The sequence below is a fragment of the Schistocerca gregaria genome, chromosome 1 (assembly GCF_023897955.1).
Source record: "Schistocerca gregaria isolate iqSchGreg1 chromosome 1, iqSchGreg1.2, whole genome shotgun sequence".
NCBI lineage: Eukaryota > Metazoa > Arthropoda > Insecta > Orthoptera > Acrididae > Schistocerca > Schistocerca gregaria.
In genome coordinates, this window is record NC_064920.1 from 1106776853 (window position 1) to 1106797925 (window position 21073).

A 21073-nucleotide genomic window follows, 5' to 3' on the forward strand; every position below is an offset into this window, starting at 1 on the left:
CGTGAACCCAAAGTTAACAATGATGAAGAAAATAATATCAATCTTGGATGAATAATTAGGCAGTCTCTTATCTGAAGTCTCTGGATAAACAATTTATGATAGCATCTTATGAGACATCAAATGTTTTGTAACCAATTTCAGCAATAAAGTAATTTGTCAACGAGAACTTCAAGTCTACTGTAGAGGGTAGCCAATTGTTTTGGGGTGTACTACAGTTCAAGAACTATATGGGAGTACTGCGTGATCAGCACAGTCAAAGTAAAATGCAATTTAACTAATACAAATTCATGCAGTATCCCCACAATGACAATACAAAATGAAGTTTTCACTGTCAACTGCTATTTCCTGATCTCAAAGTATTCAGCTTAGGCTCCTGTCACTGTGTAATTTTGACTTTAAAAATTTGGAACAAGCAATACATTTCACATATCCTGTTACTAAATGTATGATAACATAGTGAGAATAAAACAGAGGCATTCCCTGTGATTTCTCTGACAAGGAAGTAATGTCAGATTACACTAACTCTCACTTTTTCAAGAGCTGAAATTGTCCTTCCATAGAGGTTAACAGGTGGTACACTCACATTCCGTATCTGCGTTTCCAAGTAGCGTCTATTGGCAAACAACAATTCTTTTGCTAGGTTATAACTGCCACTGCTATCAGGCTCAGTCTCTTCCAAAAGAGCCACAAGGATGTAGTGAAGACATTCTTTTGAGAAACTTCCTTCATTTATCATGCAAGTTACAAGCTTTTGACTGATCTTCAGTAGCAATCTGTGTAACTGCTTTGAAGCTCCATCGCCATTAATGCTGAATATGATAAAAATTGTGGAATTAAAATTTAAAAAATGCCACTTTACCATCATAATTCAAACAATATATAAACACATGAACATCCAGCAAAATCCAATAAGAAGATGAGGGGAATGCCACGTGCACCTAATACCATTACAGGATAATTTCATCATTGTTCATATTGAATGAGGTTTGTTCAAAAAGAAATGGAACTTTTGCTACAACACCACCTTTATTGATTGTTATACAACATTTTAAGCACTGCCTCACCCCCCCCCCCCCCCCCCTGTCGCACCTACTGGCAATATACTATTCCCATCGCTTCTTCTACTTTTGGAAAGCCTCCTGGAATGTAACTTCTAAGATGGTGCATAGGGCTCTTGTCACATCGTCCTGAATCTCATCCATGGTTTGAAAACAACATCCTTTCAACACAGTTTTCAGTTTGGGGAACAGGAAAAGTCTGCTGGATTAGGTCTGGAGAACATGGGAATGTGATGTTTTACTTTCCAGCTATGGGCAAGGAGTGGCACTTGACCCAGCGCATTGTCATGATGCAACTTCCAAATCTGCAGAAAGCATCCATGTGCACTAGAATTCGCTGGTGGACCATGTGTACAAATTCCTGATGGACAATGCCTTTGTAACAAAAAACATGAGCATGGTCTTTGACCAACTCATCTGCACATATTTTTGGACGAGGGGCCCCTAACCTACTCACTGCGATGAGTGCACCTTCATTTCAGAAAACAATTGAAAAGTCTCTGCAAATGTTTTTCCAAGTTTGTAACAAAACATGTGCATGTGCACACCCAGCTAACAGTTTAAACCTGCTGCTAAATGTCGTCAGTAGCCACAGCACACTCTCCTACTGGTTGGCGCAGTATTTCAAAAGTTCGGTTTCTTTTTGGGCACACCTCATACACTTGTTTTTGTATGTATGAAGATATACTTACTTTGCCAAACTAAAACATTTCTGCAACATCCACTTGCAGAATGAGTTCTTTTGTACTGATGAAAGACATGAAATATATGTTGTTTCCATACTATACAAAATTTCTAGGATATGGAATGCATGTTCAAATTCAGGTGCTTCGCTGTGATGTAGAATGTCCAATTGTTCGCCAAGAAATGACAGCACAGCCTAAAGACAAATAAACACTTTTAAAACAAAAACTGCAACTTAACAAGTGTAAATCCATTAAAAAAATGATGCTGGCTGGAAATAATTTTCTAAAAAGAATGTTAAAAGTTCTTAATTTTTATCAACAATGTGTATAGTTTCCCAAATAACTTCTGTAAGTTGTCAACTGTACACTCTTCAGAATTTAAGTGTTGCATCTAGCATAAACATAAATTTGGGGAAGAATAAGTCAAACATTTTAGTTAAAAATTATAATGTAGTGTTAATAAAGTTAATGAATAAATAAGATCCAAAAACTTTTCCCATTATTTCTCAAATGATTGTTCACTCAAAGATGTGTACCATATAATATAAAATTCTGTTATGTTCATTTCATCTAGAGATCACTGCTTATCTGTGATTCTCTTAAATTCTTTTATTGTTATTATCATTTCTTTCCTTTCTCAGATGTTATGTCTGGTTAAAAATGGAAAGTAACGTGGACCTTGATCAAGCATGACTTCCTTTTAACTATACGGTATATGTTACATTGCATTTAGGAACTTTCGGGTAATTGAATATGTATCAATAATTACAGATTTCTGTAGTTGTATATACATGTTTGGATGTAGCTGTATTGCACTGATGTACTGTCCATCCCGGAAGCTGAGTGGTCAGCGCGACAGACTGTCAATCCAAAGGGCCCGGGTTCGATTCCCGGCTGGGTCGGAGATTTTCTCCACTCAGGGACTGGGTGTTGTGTTTTCCTAATCATCATCATTTCATCCCCAACGACGCGCAAGTCGCCGAAGTGGCGTCAAATCGAAAGACTTGCACCAGGCGAACGGTCTACCCGACGGGAGGCCCTCGTCACACGACATTTCACTGATGTACTGGTGGATATTGTGTGGTATGACTCCTGTAGTTGATAGTATAATTGGTATAATGTCAACCTTATCCTGATGCCACATGTCCTTGACTTTCTCAGCCAGTTGGATGTATTTTTCAATGTTTTCTCCTGTTTTCTTCGGTATATTTGTTGTATTGGGTGTGGATATTTCGATTAGTTGTGTTAATTTCTTCTTTTTATTGGTGAGTATGATGTCAGGTTTGTTATGTGGTGTTGTTTTATCTGTTATAGTGGTTCTGTTCCAGTATAATTTGTATTCATCATTCTCCAGTACATTTTGTTGTGCATACTTGTATGTGGGAATGTGTTGTTTTATTAGTTTATGTTGTATGGCAAGTTGTTGTTGTTTTATTTTAGCTACATTGTCATGTCTTCTGGTGTATTCTGTATTGGCTAGTATTGTACATCCGCTTGTGATGTGATCTACTGTTTCTATTTGTTGTTTGCAAAGTCTGCATTTATTTGTTGTCGTATTGGGATCTTTAATAATATGCTTGCTGTAATATCTGGTGTTTATTGTTTGATCCTGTATTGCAATCATGAATCCTTCCATCTCACTGTATATATTGCCTTTTCTTAGTGATGTGTTGGATGTGTCTTGATCAATGTGTGGCTGTGTTAGATGATACGCGTGCTTGCCATGTAGTGTTTTCTTTTTGCAATTTACTTTCTTTGTATCTGTTGATGTTATGTTATCGAAAGGGTTGTAGAAGTGGTTATGAAATTGCAATGGTGTAGCCGATGTATTTATATGACTGATTGCTTTGTGTATTTTGCCAATTTCTGCTCGTTCCATAAAGAATTTTCTTAAATTGTCTACCTGTCCATAATGTAGGTTTTTTATGTCAATAAATCCCCTTCCTCCTTCCTTTCTGCTTAATGTGAATCTTTCTGTTGCTGAATGTATGTGATGTATTCTATATTTGTGGCACTGTGATCGTTTAAGTGTATTGAGTGCTTCTAGTTCTGTGTTACTCCATTTCACTACTCTAAATGAATAGGTCAATATTGGTATAGCATAAGTATTTATAGCTTTTGTCTTGTTTCTTGCTGTCAATTCTGTTTTCAGTATTTTTGTTAGTCTTTGTATATATTTTTCTTTTAGTTCTTCTTTAATATTTGTATTATCTATTCCTATTTTTTGCTTGTATCCTAGATATTTATAGGCATCTGTTTTTTCCATCACTTCTATGCTGTTGCTGTGGTTATCCAATAAGTAATCTTCTTGTTTAGTGTGTTTTCCCTTGACTATGCTATTTTTCTTACATCTGTCTATTCCGAAAGCCATATTTATATCATTGCTGAATACTTCTGTTATCTTTAGTAATTGGTTGAGTTGTTGATTTGTTGCTGTCAGTAGTTTTAGATCATCCATGTACAGCAAATGTGTGATTTTGTGTTGGTATGTTCCAGTAATATTATATCCATAATTTGCATTATTTAGCATGTTGGATAGTGGGTTCAGAGCAAGGCAGAACCAGAAAGGACTTAGTGAGTCTCCTTGGTATATTCCACACTTAATCTGTATTTGCTGTGATGTGATATTATTTGAATTTGTTTAGATATTAAGTGTGGTTTTCCCATTTTTCATTACTATGTTTAGGAACTATATCAAATTAGGATCTACTTTATATATTTCCAATACCTTTAGTAACCATGAGTGGGGTATACTATCAAAAGCTTTTTGGTAATCAACGTGTGTGTAGTGTAGTGACCTTTGTTTAGTATTAGCTTGATATGTCACCTCTGCATCTATTATCAGTCTCTCTTTACATCCTCGTGCTCCTTTGCAGCAGGCTTTTTGTTCTTCATTTATAATTTTGTTCTGTGTTGTATGTGTCAATAATTTCTGTGTAATGACTGAAGTTAATATTTTGTATATTGTTGATAGGCATGTTATGGGGCGATATTTTGCTTGGTTTGCTGTGTCTACTTGATCTTTAGGTTTCAGATAAATTATTCCTTGTGTAAGTATCAGGGACTGTGTATGGGTCTGCAATGTAACAGTTAAACAATTTAGTTAGATGTGAATGTGTTGAGGTGAACTTCTTTAGCCAGAAATTTGCTATTTTATCTTTCCCAGGGGCTTTCCAATTGTGCGTAGAATTAATTGCTTGGGTGACTTCATGTTGCAAAATAATCACTTCAGGCATTTGTAGTATCATCTTGTATGTGTCTGTTTCTGCTTGTATCCACCGTGAATGTCTGTTATGTTGTACCGGGTTTGACCATATGTTGCTTCAGAAGTGTTATTATTATTATTATTATTATTATTATTATTATTATTATTATTTTGTTGCCATATCCAGTTTTCTCAGTAGTAATATTATAGGATAGTTTAAGAATTCAAGAATAGATTACAGAATAGTTTAAGGTTAGAAGGGAATTCGCTGCAGGAAACTATTTTGGAAGAAACACCAAAAACAACTTGGGATCCAATGGTCGTCACTCTGCCCATTAACACAGAACATTAACGTCCCTGGGATCTGATATTAACTTCACTTGATCAAGTGCAGACCAGTACTTCCCGTTAAATTTTGTTTGAAAGTCTCACCACTTCACTTCACTACATAACACAACATTAGGTGACGATACACTTTTTTGGATAAGCTCGAATTCTTCCCATATGTCATCTATAACCTTGCTAGTAACATTAAGTTTGGAAGAAGCAATATTCAAAATGTTTCCAGAGGTTATACTCTCAGTAACTTTTCGATCTATAATTTGTTGAAAAGGTTCCTCCAGACTACTTATATTTACTGTATCAGAGTTAGCTGTTCTCTCTTGGAAACTCCTTTCTACATTTTCTACTTGTGTATTAATGCCTGCAATTTGCGATTGTATTAACTCATCCTGCTTGTCAACAGTTTCTTTCAAAGTACGCAATCTCTACTTTACAGCATCAAATGCAACATTACATACATTCTGAAATGGTCCTAACTGCTCACAAAGTTCAGATTCTACATTATTACACATATCTTCAGTATCAAATTCCAACTTCTTTGTCAAATCCTGAAGTTGATCATTCTGTCTCTGATTAAAGTCAGTGAACAGTTGAGTTACGTGACTGCTTAAAGACCTAGTTACTTCACCTTTCAAATCTGTCTTGAGATTTTCTACTCTAGCAGTTAAAGTGTCGAATTGTGTCTTAAAATATTCCATACTATCACATAAATTACTAAAGCCTTTACTTTGTGAATCTACATTAGCACTTAACAATCCTAAATTCTCATTCTGAACATCAAATTTATTATTTAATTGAGTATTCACTGAATCTGGCTTAAGACTTTGAGCATTTAAAGCTGCATTTAGTTCCTTTCTTAAAGCCACTGAATCTGCACTTTGGGCTTTGATTAAATTTACTAATTCAGGCTGGTCTGGCACTTCCTTACTCACTTCCATAGTCATGGCTGATTCTGAAGTTTCCCCAGTTCTCTGTGTATTATCCATATTCCTATTAGTTTTAGATCTAGTAATCATTTAAAGAATTAACTCTAAGTATAATCACTACACTGTAGCAGCACCACCGTTTAACATAGGGAAAAAGTTAGATTTGGTGCAATATTTCTGAGAGCACAAGTTACAGCCAAGCGCGGGCCTTTTGACAGTAAGTTACGCTTACCAGTGGTTGCAAAGTAGAATGGAGGCCAAAAGGGCCGTAGACCACTGAAAAGAGTAAACTCAGTGGTTTGCATGGCGCAAGTTACAGGCAGAAGTGGCCCACTGGCCCAACCTAGGTGTTATGAGTACACAACTCACAGCGGAGGGTTAGCAAAACAGAGGCGCACAGCCGTGTATAAATAGGTACCGATTTCTAACAAGGGGATTCTTGTGTGGCAGCTCTCCTGGACAGTGGGCCGTGTCACACCACCAGCTACATGCAACAGCACATGGGGCACCAGCGTTCCAGTCCACAGCAGGTCGCTCATTTGACCCTCTGAGGCCAAAGCGGGGTCCGTAGCCAGCCAGCAGCAGTCCACTCGACATCTTGCTACCACGGGCAGTTTTGTTGGCTCCAAACACATGCCAGAGGCATCCCGAGGCAAGGGCCGCAGATTTGGCTGTCAGATCGCAGGTTCTTGTTGTCGCCAGGATCTTAACCACGACGGCGAAGAAGCACACAGTGGGCAACCCTGTGGCTCCAGCGAGCAGCGCTGAGTAATAAAATACTTTAAGATCACAGCAGCGTTTTAATATGGCGCATCCTGACAATTTCCTTCCACATCCAACATTCCTCCACCACATGCCAACATCTACATTTGGCAGTAACGCCCACAACATCAATAAAAGTCACTCTACTGTTTGTATCCCTTCTTGCTAAGGTACTAAAGTTTTATTTTGCGCCTCTGGCATAGAATTCTCACAATGTAGGTAAGCGGATGTAACGGCCAGTCAGCACTGGTGAACAGCAAGCCGGTGGCATCATACATTGGTGTCGGCATCGGTAGGCAGCTGTGGAAGCAGATCAGCATGAGTGAACTGCAACTGGTGCCGGTGGCATCGGATGTTGTTTCTGCATCGGCGTCGCCGCAATTTGTGTGAGAGTTGTATACTCCCCCCGCCAGATCTTTGTAGTTGAATTATACTGATCATATCTCTTCTTAGTCTGATACGTAGAGGTCTTCTTTCGGTTCTTTTAACATTATCACTTCCTAACGTCTTCCCTTTTGTTGCATCCAAAAAAATTTTCCATTTGATTTTGGACTTAATCCAATTACACAAAACAGTTCTCTTGTCTTGTTATATCTGGTTGCTATGGCAACACATCACATCATCATCTTCGATTTTTTCTCAAAATTCACGTTTTTTCGAGTCCTGTCATGTTCGCCATGCTCTAACAATCTCGTTGTCAAGAATTGATGTGGAGCTGATTTGCCAACTTCACAACTCTTTCACATCAGATGACTTACTTGGTATGCACAGCCCATCTTCCTCTCTGGATAGTCAGCCACGTCAATCTCCTAAAACTACTTCTCCGAAGAATAATCTCTCTCTCTCTCTCTCTCTCTCTCTCTCTCTCTCTCTCTCTATCTATCTATCTATCTATCTATCTATCTATCTATCTATCTATCTCTTTACTCATGAAACAATTAGATACTCGCAGAATTCTTTTAGTTTAGCCTTGGTATATTTCAACTTCCACAAAGAACAAATTCACCATTTCTCACATAAATATTCAGAAGTTTGCAAGTCAACCGATTCGTCTCACATTAGACTCTATCACTGGTTTAACAACCACATAATTTATAAACATGTTTTGCTTCTATCAAGCCCAACATATGAATTACTTGAAAGTCTAACCTCATTTCGTCATCTGTCCTTAACAATCATCACAGTCACTAAAAGCACAGAATAATGCATAAACATTCCTTGTTCCTGAAACTTCCTGGCAGATTAAAACTGTGTGCTGGACTGAGACTCGAACTCGGGACCTTTGCCTTTCACTGGCAAGTGCTCTACCAACTGAGCTACTCCTCGTAAGAAAGCTTCTATAAAGTTTGGAAGGTAGGAGACGAGGTACTGGCAGAAGTAAAGCTGTGAGGGCGGGGCGTGAGCTCCTCGCAGGAGAGCTTCTGTAGAGTTTGGAAGGTAGGAGACGAGGTACTGGCAGAAGTAAAGCTGTGAAGGCGGGGCGTGAATCGTACTTGGGTAGCTCAGTTGGTAGAACACTTGCCCGCGAAAGGCAAAGGTCCTGAGTTCGTGTCTCGGTCTGGTGCACAGTTTTAATCTGCCAGGAAGTTTCATATCAGCACACACTCCGCTGTAGAGTGAAAATTTCATTCTATTCCTTGTTCTTCTTTACACATACACTGAAACTCTATGGATTGTACAGCATGTACTTGATGGCCGCCACATCCACAATTTGCTCGTGACTGTTTTTAGTGCAGTAGGTCGGATTCATCTCTCTGACACTTCTATTTAAAACATTGTGTGTTCAAGACAGAGGAAGACCAAGTGGTTCTAGAATTTATGCAGAAATTCTTGAAGCACTACACTGTATTTTACATGAGGCACAATGAGTTCCCTTCAAAACTCTCATCCTGTGCCAATTGAAATTAAGATAATTGTGACTAAAGGAATATCATGAATCTCATGAAGGTATGGTGAATGCATCTATATTACTAAACAGCTTACCAAATTCACTCTTCATGGTTCAAAGTGCACAGTCCCAGTAGCAGGTTGCCTATCTAATGGCATTCAATGCCAGCAACAAATTTATTTCCAAATTTCTCTTAATAATTTAATCAAATTTAAAGATTTTAAACTGTCTTAATTTACATATTCAGAGACATAAAGTTTAACATTTACCACAGTAATGCAAGTATTACTGTTAGAAACTATGTAGGTGTCTTGAGGCACTACTCTTAAATACCTAAATTAATTAGTACTTGAGAATGAGAGCACTTAGTCACTTTGCGACAGTGCCTACCTGCACTGTCCATTAAGCCCTCCGAGTCTGTGTGATCAAAGTCTTGCTGAACAGCTATCAATTGACACCTCAAAGTTTTACTAATTTTGTACACTAGATAAATTTTCAAATGAGATGTCCTTCCCCACATTTATCATCACCGTAAACATTGCAATGAGTAGAGGCAGTTTCATGTCAAATGTTACATGCAAGTAGGTACCTCCACTTTACTATATACGACAGTGGCCTTTACAACATTATCAAACTATGAAATCACAGTCCTTTTTGAATTAATAGAGTACTGAAACAGTGTGCTCATGCTCAAAAAAAGTTCATACAAAATCAAACACTTTACTGAAGTTAAAGTGTTGAGGCACAAGTATGTTACACAGTTGTCACTCGATTGCTCACGGGCTGAATATTTTGGGGTTGTGTGATCTATATCAAAACATGTAGGAACATCATATGATTTCGTACAAAGCATTTTGGTTCAGTTATATTTTGTTAACTCAGATGGACTAAAGGTTATGATAGTAATCTAGTTTACAAAATAAGTGGTGGTTTAGGAAAATACAAAAGATCATGAAACCATGTTATGCACCTGCATTGGGAATAATACATTTACATGAAACAGCATGTTATTTAGATTTATAATTACTTATGACAATTTTAGCTCATTCTAATTAATGGCTTAATTACTTACTGAAGGATGTCACTTGGTCAAAGAAATTTAGAGCCACAAAGCATAATGTTTCAAGTTGGGACCTAGCAAACCACAATGGCTAAATTTGCAGTGGAAAAATCTAAGCATTTAAAACAACTCTAATATACCATTTATTTTTTAGTCCCAGTTGCACATTTTTTGTTGTCAAAGCCCTCTGTAAGAAATATAATAGGAGAGATGTCAGTAACTAGTGACCTGTTTCACTGATGACATCATTTTTCAAAATTTTTGAGAAGGTGGTGTATCCTAGAACAGTACCTAACCTGAGCACAATAATATCCTCAGCAAATCACAGCTTGGATTTCACAAAAGTTGCTCTACTGAGAATGCCATTTACATATTCACTCACTAGATTTTATAAGCATTAAACAATAAAATGGCTGCTGGCTGGTATTTTCTGTGACCTGTCTAAGGCCTTTGACTCTGTGAATCATAGTACTCTCCTACATAAAATGAAGTTTTCAGGACTGATTGTATAGCCAACCGATGGATAATGTCATATCTTACCAAAAGAATGCATGAAGGTGTACTTACTAATTCAGCCAGTGTAGTCCAGGGCCATTATCCTAACTGGGGAGAAATCACGATGCCGCCACCGCCCCCCCCCCCCCTCCCCCCACCCCCAAGGCTCAATCTTAAAGCCCACTGTTGTTCCTTATGTATTTAAACAATCTCCCATCTAATACACAACAAACAAAATTATTTCTTTTTGCGGTTGACACTAGTATTGTAAGCTTTCCAAACATATATACGGGAACAGAATCAATGGTAAACAGTGTTCTTAAAAGTATCATTGACTGGTCTTCTGCAAATGATCTCACCCTCAATTTTAAAAAGACATAACGTATTCAGTTCTGCAGATCTAATGGTACTACACCATTGGTAAGTGTAACACACAAAGAGGAAACAATAAAGCTGTGAGGATGGGTCGTGAGTCGTGCTTGGATATCTCAGATCGTAGAACACTTACCCGTGAAAGGCAAAAGTTGCGAGTTCGAGTCTTGGTCCGGCATACTGTTTTAACCTACCAGGAAGTTTCAAACAATAATAGGATAGAAACTTCAAAATTCTTAAGTGTTCATATTGACAAGAATTTAAACGGGAAGAAACACATTTTGGAACTCCTTAAAGAGCTTAGTTCAGCCACATTTGTACTTAGAATCATTGCAAATCTTAGGGAGAGACAAATCAGTAAGTTGACATACTTAGCATATTTTCATGCAAGTAATTCATCTTTAAAAAATCCTCATTGCTCAAAAATGTGCTGTAAGAAGAATATGTGCTGTAAGAAGAATATGTGGTGCTCACCCATGATAATCTTGTACACATCAATTTAAGGAGTTTCACTCTCACAGTATACTTATTCCCTCATGAAGTGTTGTAAATAATCCACAGCAGTTCAAAAGGAACAATTATTTACACAATTACAATACTAGAAGGAAAAATTACATTCATTACTCCATATTAAGGTTGTCTTTAGCACAAGAAGGGGTGCACAGTGCTGCAACTAAAATATTTGACAACTTACCCAGTGATATAAAATTCCTGACAGACAGTAAAGTAAAATTAGAAAGCAAAATGAAAAATTTTCTCCTCAACAACTCCTCCTATTCTGTTTAATAATTTCTATTACTGTAATGTGCAGAAGATGGTTGGTAGAAATTACTAACTTATATCTGTATTTTTCTTTTACGTCTTAGAAATGTTCAGCATGTAGCCATACTAACAAGTTAATTTGTGATTTGAATGTACAAAGACTCATTCCACATCATTGCTATTTATCATTCAGAATGATTATGGGACATGAACAATTAACTAACTAATTTCCTAACAATCTTAGTATGCTTGCATTAATTATCACAATTGGCAGCATAATCCACCAGTATCCCTATGAAGCTTCTAAATGTCTCACCAGAGGTTTTCTCCCTTGGCTTACCATGGCACTTTTTTTTAGCTCTGCTCTATATCACAATGCCTACTATCTCTCAGATGGAATCAGGGAGGTGACAGAACTTTTTATAATGGTCACAATGTGTGTGTGTGTGTGTGTGTGTGTGTGTGTCTTTGTTTGTTTCCTTAGTGTTTACTGTAACAACACTGTGTGTTTCTGATGGTGGCTAAGAGCAATAACACTGTGGCTGAGAAATAAATAAAAATAATTTGTTTTTAGTGGGACTTGTGTTCCATGTATTAATTTTACTTTATACCTGGCACAGAACTGGAGTAATGTTTCAAACACAGACAGTGCTCTCTTTACACATACACTCTCGATGACAGAGGCAATAAACAGTGTGCAAAGACGACACACGTATCCAAGCAAGCCCATAATATGCCTCCAAAACACACAAATCTATGGATGTCATCATTACTGTATATGAATGGAACATTGACCATGTAACATTATGATCTGCTACCTCATTACAAGTTCTCACACACAGTCTCAATGAATGATAAAATACATAATGGTACGAATTATTAATAAAAAATTGACACTATTGCTATTTAATTAACAGTCAATACACATCTATCTTTGTTCTGACTTAAGATCAGCTTCCAGTGGAAATTTTTAATTTCTCTTCTATGTAGTTAGAATATAGGCAGAAATCTGAACAGAATTTAGTGTCGGGAGGACTGACTCAGCATACAGAAAAGTCAAAACAATCTTTGGTGAAATTAAAAGCAAGGGTAGTAACAATAAGAGAACAATGGGAATTCCACTGTTAAATGCAGATGATAGAGCCAAGAGGAGGAAAAAGAACATCGGAAGCCTCTATGAAGGGGAGAACTTGTCTGATGACATGAAGAAGTTGGAGTCAAAATGGAAGAGAGAGGAGATCCAGTGTTAGAATCAGAATTTAAATGAGCTTTTGAAGACTTGGAATCAAATAAGGCAGAAGGGATAGATAACATCCCATCAGAATTTATAAGATCACTGGAAGAACTGGCAACTAAATGACTATTCAAGATGGTATGTGGACTGCATGAAACTGGTGACAAAACATATTACTTCCAAAAAAGTATTATCCACGCAATTCAGAAGACAGGAAAAGAAAATTGATGGTGCGTTTCATGATGAACAGTTTGACTTTAAAAAAGGTAAGGGTGTCACAGAGGCACTGCATAATGGAAGCAAGACTGCAGCAAAACCAGAAACCATTCATAGGATTTATCAATCTGCAAAAAGCATTTGAAAATGTAAGATGGCCCAAGATGTTCAAAATTCTGAGAAAAATGGAACTAAGACAGAGGGAAAGATGGTTCTGAGAAAAATAGGAGTAAGATATAGGGAAAAATGGATGATATATCATATGTACAAGAACCAAGAAAGAGTAATATGATTGGAAGACCAAGAACAAAGTGCTTTGATTAAAAAGGGTGTATGAATGGGATGTAATAGTTCACCTCTACTTTTCAATCTATACATCAAAGAAGTAACGTTAGAAATGAGAGAAACATTCAAGAGCAGTATGAGAATTGAGGCTGAAAGGCTATCAATATTAAGATTCACTGATGACATTTCTATCCTCAGTGAAAGTGAAAAACAATTACAGGATCTGCTAAACAGAATGAACCGTCTAATGATTACAGTATATGGACTAACAGTAAACCAGAAAAAGACGGAAGTCAAGAGAAGTAGCAGAAATGAGAACAGCAAGAAACTTAACATCGAAATTGGTGAACACAAAGTTGACAAAGTTAAAGAAGTCTACCACCTCAGACGTCAAGTAACCCATGAGGGATGAAACAAGGAGAACATAAAAAGCAAACTAGTACAGGTATGGATAACATACAGATGACATAGTAATAAGCGTCCCTGGCATAGACAGACAATTGAAAGAGTTGAAAACAAACAAGTCCCAAAGACCAGATGGAATCCCAAATTGGTTTTTCAAAGAGCATTCTACGAGGCTGGCCCCTTACTTAGCTTGCACTTATCATGAACCAGTAGCCCAGCATAAACTCCCTAGCGACTGAAAAAAAGCACAAAGGACACCATGTATAACAAGGGCAAAAGAATGAATCTGCAAAATTACAGACCAATATCCCTAACACTGGTTTGCTGCAGAATCCTTGAAAATAGTCTCAGTTTCAATATAAAATTTTTTCTTGAGAGCAAGAAGCTAATGTCCATGAATCAGCTTGGTTTCAGAGAGCATTGCTCATCCAAAACTCAGCTTGTCCTTTTCTCACATGATATACTGCGAACTATGGATGAAAGGCATCAGGCAGATTCCACATTTCTAGATTTCCAGAAAGCGTTTGACACTGTGCCCCATTGCAGGCTGTTAAAGAACGTACAAGCATATGGTGTACGTTCACAGATACGCGAGTGTCTCAAAGACTTCTTAAGTTATAGACAACATTATGTTGTCCTCAATGGCAAACGTTCGTCAGAGACAAGAGAACCATCAGGAATGCTCCAGGGAAGTGAGATATGACTGCTACTATTATCTATATTCATAAATGATTTGGGCAGCAATCCGTGTTTGTTTGCTGACAACACTGCGGTGTATGGTAAGGTGTCAAAGTTGAGTGCTTGTAGGAAGATACAAGACAACAGAAACAAAATTTCTAGTTCTTGATGCAATAATTTACCAACAGCCATATGTATTGTAGAAATTTATTTTATTTTATGAACTTCTATGTGCTACCAGTTTCGGCATTATATTGATGCCATCTTCAGGCCCTACTCGTCATAGTCGTAAAATCACTATACACGGAAGGAGCCATATAACTGGATCCGTGAATCAATTCGTCCTGCAACAGCTCTTGGTGGCCATTTTTTTGTGTTCCTTCTGTAATAAGTGATATTGGTTGTGCTATGGAATCCATTCAGTGTGTTCCATCTTTACCTGACAACATGAGTAATCAAAGTAATGTTACAATACCATTGAAGTTGATAAAACCCTGCAAAAACAGTGTGGATGCAGCATCTGATGAAATAGAAAGTAATCTTTTACATGAAGTGTGTAATTACAGAAATGATGATTCAGATTTTGGGTGTCTTTACATCATGATTAAGATTTATCAGTGGGAAGGGAACTGCTTGATACAAGTAGCCTGATTTGTGGGATATCTGAACAATTCAGAGACGAGTGGCAATATAGTAAGAATTTTGTGGAAATGTTCACTGCATGTGTAAGGATAAGAGGAGTTGCTGGTAAGCAAAGCAATTATGTAAAACGTCAAGTACTGTTAACGTTTAGTACTGACGACAAGACCTATGAACATGGATTTTTACTGATACCTAGTCTAGAAGAAAATATACGCTTCATTAGTCGATTTACAAGACTATTTAATTGCATTTCGTTTGTCATGAGTTTACTATGTAAGATCATGTAATTTCTAAAGTAATATCTTCTCCATTGGCAGAGTTTAAACCTCTTTGTAGAATCATAAAACTATATAACTGTGTTTTGTTTGTCTGGAATTTAGTATGTAAGATGATGTGATTCCTAGAGTTCCATCTTATCTATAGACTAAGTTAAAATCCATGATACACTATATAATTATGTTCTGTAATAGATTTGTGCTTCAGAATTTGATACATATATGCCATAAGACTAAATGAGTAGATCCTTTTGCAATTTTGAAATGGGACAATGTTTATAATTTGTGCTGTAAAAATTAGGAATAGTATCTTAGCGTATCTGTGTAAGACACCTTATTAGTCCATCTTTTTTTTTATTGCAATTAACTATGTTTATTGAAGCTTCATACGTGAACAATTTTTAATTTAACCTGACATAAATCCCACATAACTGACTTTGGAAAATGAACCGGAAGAGCTTATCTTGTGTGATGTGAAGCAGGTATTGAACAGCATATTTAGTACACAAAACAATGTTTCAGGATTTGATGATGATGATGATTTGGTTTGTGAGGCGCTCAACTGTGCGGTTATCAGCACCCTTACAAATTCCCAACCTTTTCTCAGTCTAAACTCACCACTTTCATGAATGAAGATGAAATGATGAGGACAACACAAACACCCAGTCATCTCGAGGCAGATGAAAATCCCTAACCCTGCCGAGAATCAAACCCGGGACCCTGTGCTCAGGAAGCGAGGTTTCGGGATTTGCTGTGAATGCTAGACAGGAAGTTACCCATCCGTTGAAGCATGTGATGAGAACTCTAGAGAGTAAACTGAAAGATGTGGGTGGGTCCACTCGCCACACTGCTGTATGTTTGTACCATGCTGGAACAGTCAACTTACAAGAGACCATAGGTGCTAGGTAATGTACTCAAGCACCTGTCAACTACATCTGTGCTGTGACAGAGATTTGTAAATTGTTAGCATGACTGCCGCCAAAGATAATGTTATTTCACATAAATGTATGTTTTTTCAAGTAGGGTGATTGTATTTCCAATACACTGTGTAACTCTTTTTTTTTCATCAATTTTAAATAAATCTTCTAGGCTTTTATGTATATGGGTTAGTTTGTATGGACAATTAGCAAATATTAGCATTATGTAGGGCCGATGTACACCACTGGTGGTCATGGAAGGCACCGTAATGGCTGTACAATAAGTGAATGCCATCATCCGACCGATAGTGCAACGATATCGGCAACATACTGACAAGGCAATTGTCTTCATGGACGGCAATTCGCACCCCCATCGTGCACATCTTGTGAATGACATCCTCCAGGAGAACATTGCTCAACTATCAATCTGGACCACCTCCTCTGAAGGTCTCGCTTTATAGTGGTACAACAAGTAATGTGTGGTTTTCATGAGCAATAAAAAGGGCGGAAATGATGTTTATGTTCATCTCTATTCCAATTTTCTGTACAGATTTAAAAACTCTTGAAACCGAGGTGATGCCAAATTTTTTTTTATGTGTGTCTATTGAGAGGCCAGTGACAAGATACCCACACAAGTGAACAGGGATCGACAAGAGGTTCACAAACTTACCCCACTGAACTGCCCATTCCTGAACCAAAAGTAACCTTTTAGAATGGGAAGAGTTGCCTCAAAATATAATACCATTAGACAAAAGAGAATGGAAATAAGCAAAGTAGGCTAATTTGCGTGTCAAACAATCACTTACTTCAGATACCATTCGAATGGTAAAAATGGCAGCATTAAGTCTTTGAACAAGATCCTGAACATGGGCTTTCCACAACAGTTTACTATCTATCTGACCACCTAAAATTTTGAACTGTGTAGTTTCACTAATCATATGTCCATTCTGTGAAATTAAAATGTCGGGTTTTGTTTGAATGTATGTTAGAAAATGTAAAAACTGAGTCTTACTCTGATTTAGCATTAGTTTATTTTCTACAAGCCATGAACTTAAGTCACACACTGCACTATTTGAAACCAAGCCAATGTTGCACACAACATCCTTTACTACCAAGCTAGTGCCATCAGAAAACAGAAGTATTTTAGAATTACCTGGAATACTAGAGGGCGTATCATTCATATAAATAAGGGACAGGAGTGGCCGCAACACTGATCCCCAACTGACCAAACTCCAGTCAGACCCCATATCACAGCCATTCTGAACACTACGAATAATGACCTTTTGCTGTTTGTTGTTAAAGTAAGATGTGAACCAATTGTGAGCTGCTTCCCATATTCAGTAACAGTCCAACTTTTGGAGTGATATTTCGTGATCAATACAATCAAACGCCTCAAGTAAGTCAAAAAATATGCCTAGTGTTAGAAACCTTTTGTTTAATCCATCCAGTAGCTCACAGAGAAAAGAGAATATAGCATTTTCAGTTGTTACACTACTGTTAAATCCAAACTGTACATTCGATAGCAAATTATATGATATAAAATGATCAATTATCCTTACATACACAGCCTTTTCAATAACTTTAGTAAACACTGATGGCATAGAAATAGGTCTGAAATTGTCTACATTATCCCTTTCTCCCATTTTATAAAACAGCTTTACTACTGAGTACTTTAATCGTCCTGGAAACTGACCGTTCCTAAAGCAAAAATTGCAAATATGGCTAAATACAGAGCTAACACAAGCAGCACAGTACTTTAATATTCTGCTAGGCACTCCATCTTATCCATGAGAGTCCTTAGTCTTCAGTGATTTAATTATTGACTTAATCTCCCCCTTGTCTGTATCACAGAGGAGTATTTCAGACATCAATCTCAGAAAGGCATTTGCCAAGACAGTTATATGAGTCCCTGTTAGAAACTAAATTTTTATTTAATTCGCCAGCAATGCTCAGAAAATGACTGTTAAATACTGTACATATATCTGATTTACCAGTAACAGAAATATCATTACTACAGACTGACCTTATATCATCGACCTTGTGCTGCTGAACAGACACTTCCTTCACAACTGACCGTATGGTTTTAATTTTATCCTGTGAATTAGTTATTCTATTTGCTTACCACATACTCTGAAGATGATTCCTTAGTTAGAGGGACTTCCTTTAAGCAGGTATACCTACCAGCTGATTTAAACCTAAAAAAAGGTGCAGCACTAACACCAACTACTACAGGAATTTTTCTGTGACAGATTCCACCACCACCCACTACACTGTCACCTATAAGATTTGCCAGCCTCCTCTTCCCATACCTACTGAGATGCAGCCCATATCTAGTGAAACCCGATCTACTGATTGACTCAACTGGCACTACTGTAATGTGACCCATGCTCTCTGCCATCAGTACCTTCTCCAGTCTCATGGTAACACACCTAACAGCCACATTAAGATGAGGCCGATCATGAGACTGTAACAGCTGCACAAAATGCACATTAGTGCCACCAGTTTGAGTAGCTGTCTTTACCAGGTCACCACCTACATCATATCCCCCATCCCTATCAAGACGATTCCCTGCTCCACCCACTATCGCTACCTGATCCTCTTTTGCAAAATTCCTACGTAACTCCCCTATGCTTTCTGTGATATATCTGCAGATTTGGTAAAGTTGAGGCACCAGCATGTAGGGAACTCTGAGCTACATTAGCACCACTTGCTACCTTGCTGCTCTCTGCAGTAGTCAAAGTCAGCACCTCTTTGTTTGCATGGAAAGCCATGGCTTTTCTACGTGTGTGAATTGCCGTTTTGAGTTACACCATTTCTGTGTTAGTATTAACAGCCCTCCACTCACAGTAGAGTCCATACCACGATTGCTATAGTCATACTATGAATAAAGGTGTCTATTGCCCACAAATTCTTGCCCATGTTCATGACTTTTATACAGCATGTGAGTAATATTTTTTTTTTTAATTTTGTTCTTACAGAAATAAATTTATTTGTTACAACATGGCACATTTTGTGATCATTACATAACTTCCTTTCGCAGCTCACATATTTTGGGGGGATTATCAAACAATTTCCGTTGCAATTGTACTTATGAGAAATTAGCATCTTATTAGCGTATGAACAAGGACCAAAGAAAATTAACATTCAATAATCTTTGCCCCACAGTACCAGTGTGGATTCCGTTGAGGGTAGAGGATATCAAAATTCTTCCCTTTTTCATACTGACCAATGTAAATTGGTCAGCCCTAAATAGGACCAACTGCTGAGCTAATTTCCAAGTAATTTGACATAGATAAATCTGGGTATGTTAAGTTACAAGCAACATAAACACAATTTGTTACTAATATACAAATTATTTTTATCGCTAAATGAAAATTTGTCATCATCAAAAGAAAAAACAAGTTCCCACTTTTTCTAAATATGTTTGCAACAAATCAATAAATTACCATCAATCAATACAAACCATAAAATGATCTGAAGATGTGAGCATCTGAATACATCCTGGTAACAAGTATGCAATACATGCAGCAACAAGCACTTTCACTTTTCTGCTGGAGTGGTTTACAAAATCATCACCAAACAACTTAAGAAATAAGGGAGAAAGTTGAACTATTTCATGATGCAAGATATTATTCTGGTTCAGTTCTTCCAGATGAAAAGCAAATTTCTGTAAGAAAAGGAAGATTACATGACAAAATATGTCACTAGAACATGAACACTTGAAGAGCATAATAATCCAACATTAGACAATACTACTAACACAGGAAACTTGAGCAAACTTTTTCACAGGTATATATGCTTCTAAATTAGCCAACTGGAGAGCTGAGTGCGTTAACACACCACTTTTGGGATTCAGAGATAATGAACCTGTCTCAGACTGAAGCTCACTCAGGGATTGTGATCCAGCCAGCCTGGATGTGGTTTTTAGGCAGTTTCCCACATCCAACTAGTTAAATATCAAGCTGTACCCACATTCCACCTCAGTTACTCACTACTTAAACTTTTAGAAAACATTCTCCCACTTTAACAAGAGATTTATTCTAGACATAAATAGGTGGACTACACAGATCCTGCCCTGGAGAGGGGGTGGGAGTGGCATCAGGATGGGCACCTGCCCATCCATTTTCACTCACATTGTCTCAATTCACATAACAATGCCAAACCTACAGAGAAACAGGAGAGGAGGAGGAGGAAGAAGAAAAAAAATTATATGCTTCCAACTGCAGCCGAATCGTAAGTATTGAATGAAAAGTAATGCCTCCATCTTCATTAACTGAGTTTGGATGGGAATATATTAATAAATCAAATACAGAAATAATCCTTAGAATGTGATCTTTAATTACCAATATTCACTTTTCCACATAATCACCAGTCAATTGGATACATTTCTGCCAACGATGAACAAGTTTCCTGAAGCCATCACAAAAAAAGTCGACACACTGTTTCCGCAACCACAGTCTCACAGTTTGCTCAATGTCTTCATCAGAAGCATAATGATGTCCCCGCAGATTGTCTTTTATTATCAGGAACAGATGGAAGTCAGACAGTGCTAAATCTGGACTGTATGGAAGATGCCGTACGGTCGTGAGATTCAGTCTCTGAAGTTCTGCTGTGGTGGCATGTGAAGTGTGTGGTTTGACACAGTCATGCTGCAGGAAAACATGACTCACACATTCTTGTGAAATGCTGATTGTGCTCGCAATTTTTCTCTGAGTCATATGACAATCATCCTGAATCAATCTGTCAACATTTTGCTTGTGAAACACGGTGGTTGCTGTCATAGGATGTCCAACTCTTTGTTTGTCATGCAGGTCAGATGTTCCTGCCTCAACATCTTTAAACTTACACTCCCAACGACGCACAGT

At 37.5% G+C, this 21073-nt stretch overlaps 1 protein-coding gene across 7 annotated transcripts in view; it reads right to left on the bottom strand.

Moving 5' to 3' along the window:
• The window catches only part of LOC126283006 (uncharacterized), a 378588-nt gene that overhangs the window by 316302 nt on the left and 41213 nt on the right, over positions 1–21073 (bottom strand). For 4 of the 7 annotated variants that reach the window (XM_049982237.1, XM_049982240.1, XM_049982239.1 and 1 more), the window contains exons 3-5: positions 19672–19875; positions 1751–1938; positions 584–809 (exon numbers count right to left, since the gene is read on the bottom strand). In XM_049982237.1, coding sequence (XP_049838194.1) covers positions 584–809; positions 1751–1938; positions 19672–19875 — 618 coding nt within the window. The remainder of the gene's footprint in view (positions 1–583; positions 810–1750; positions 1939–19671; positions 19876–21073) is intronic. The other 3 variants (XM_049982244.1, XM_049982242.1, XM_049982243.1) reach the window with 1 other exon arrangement.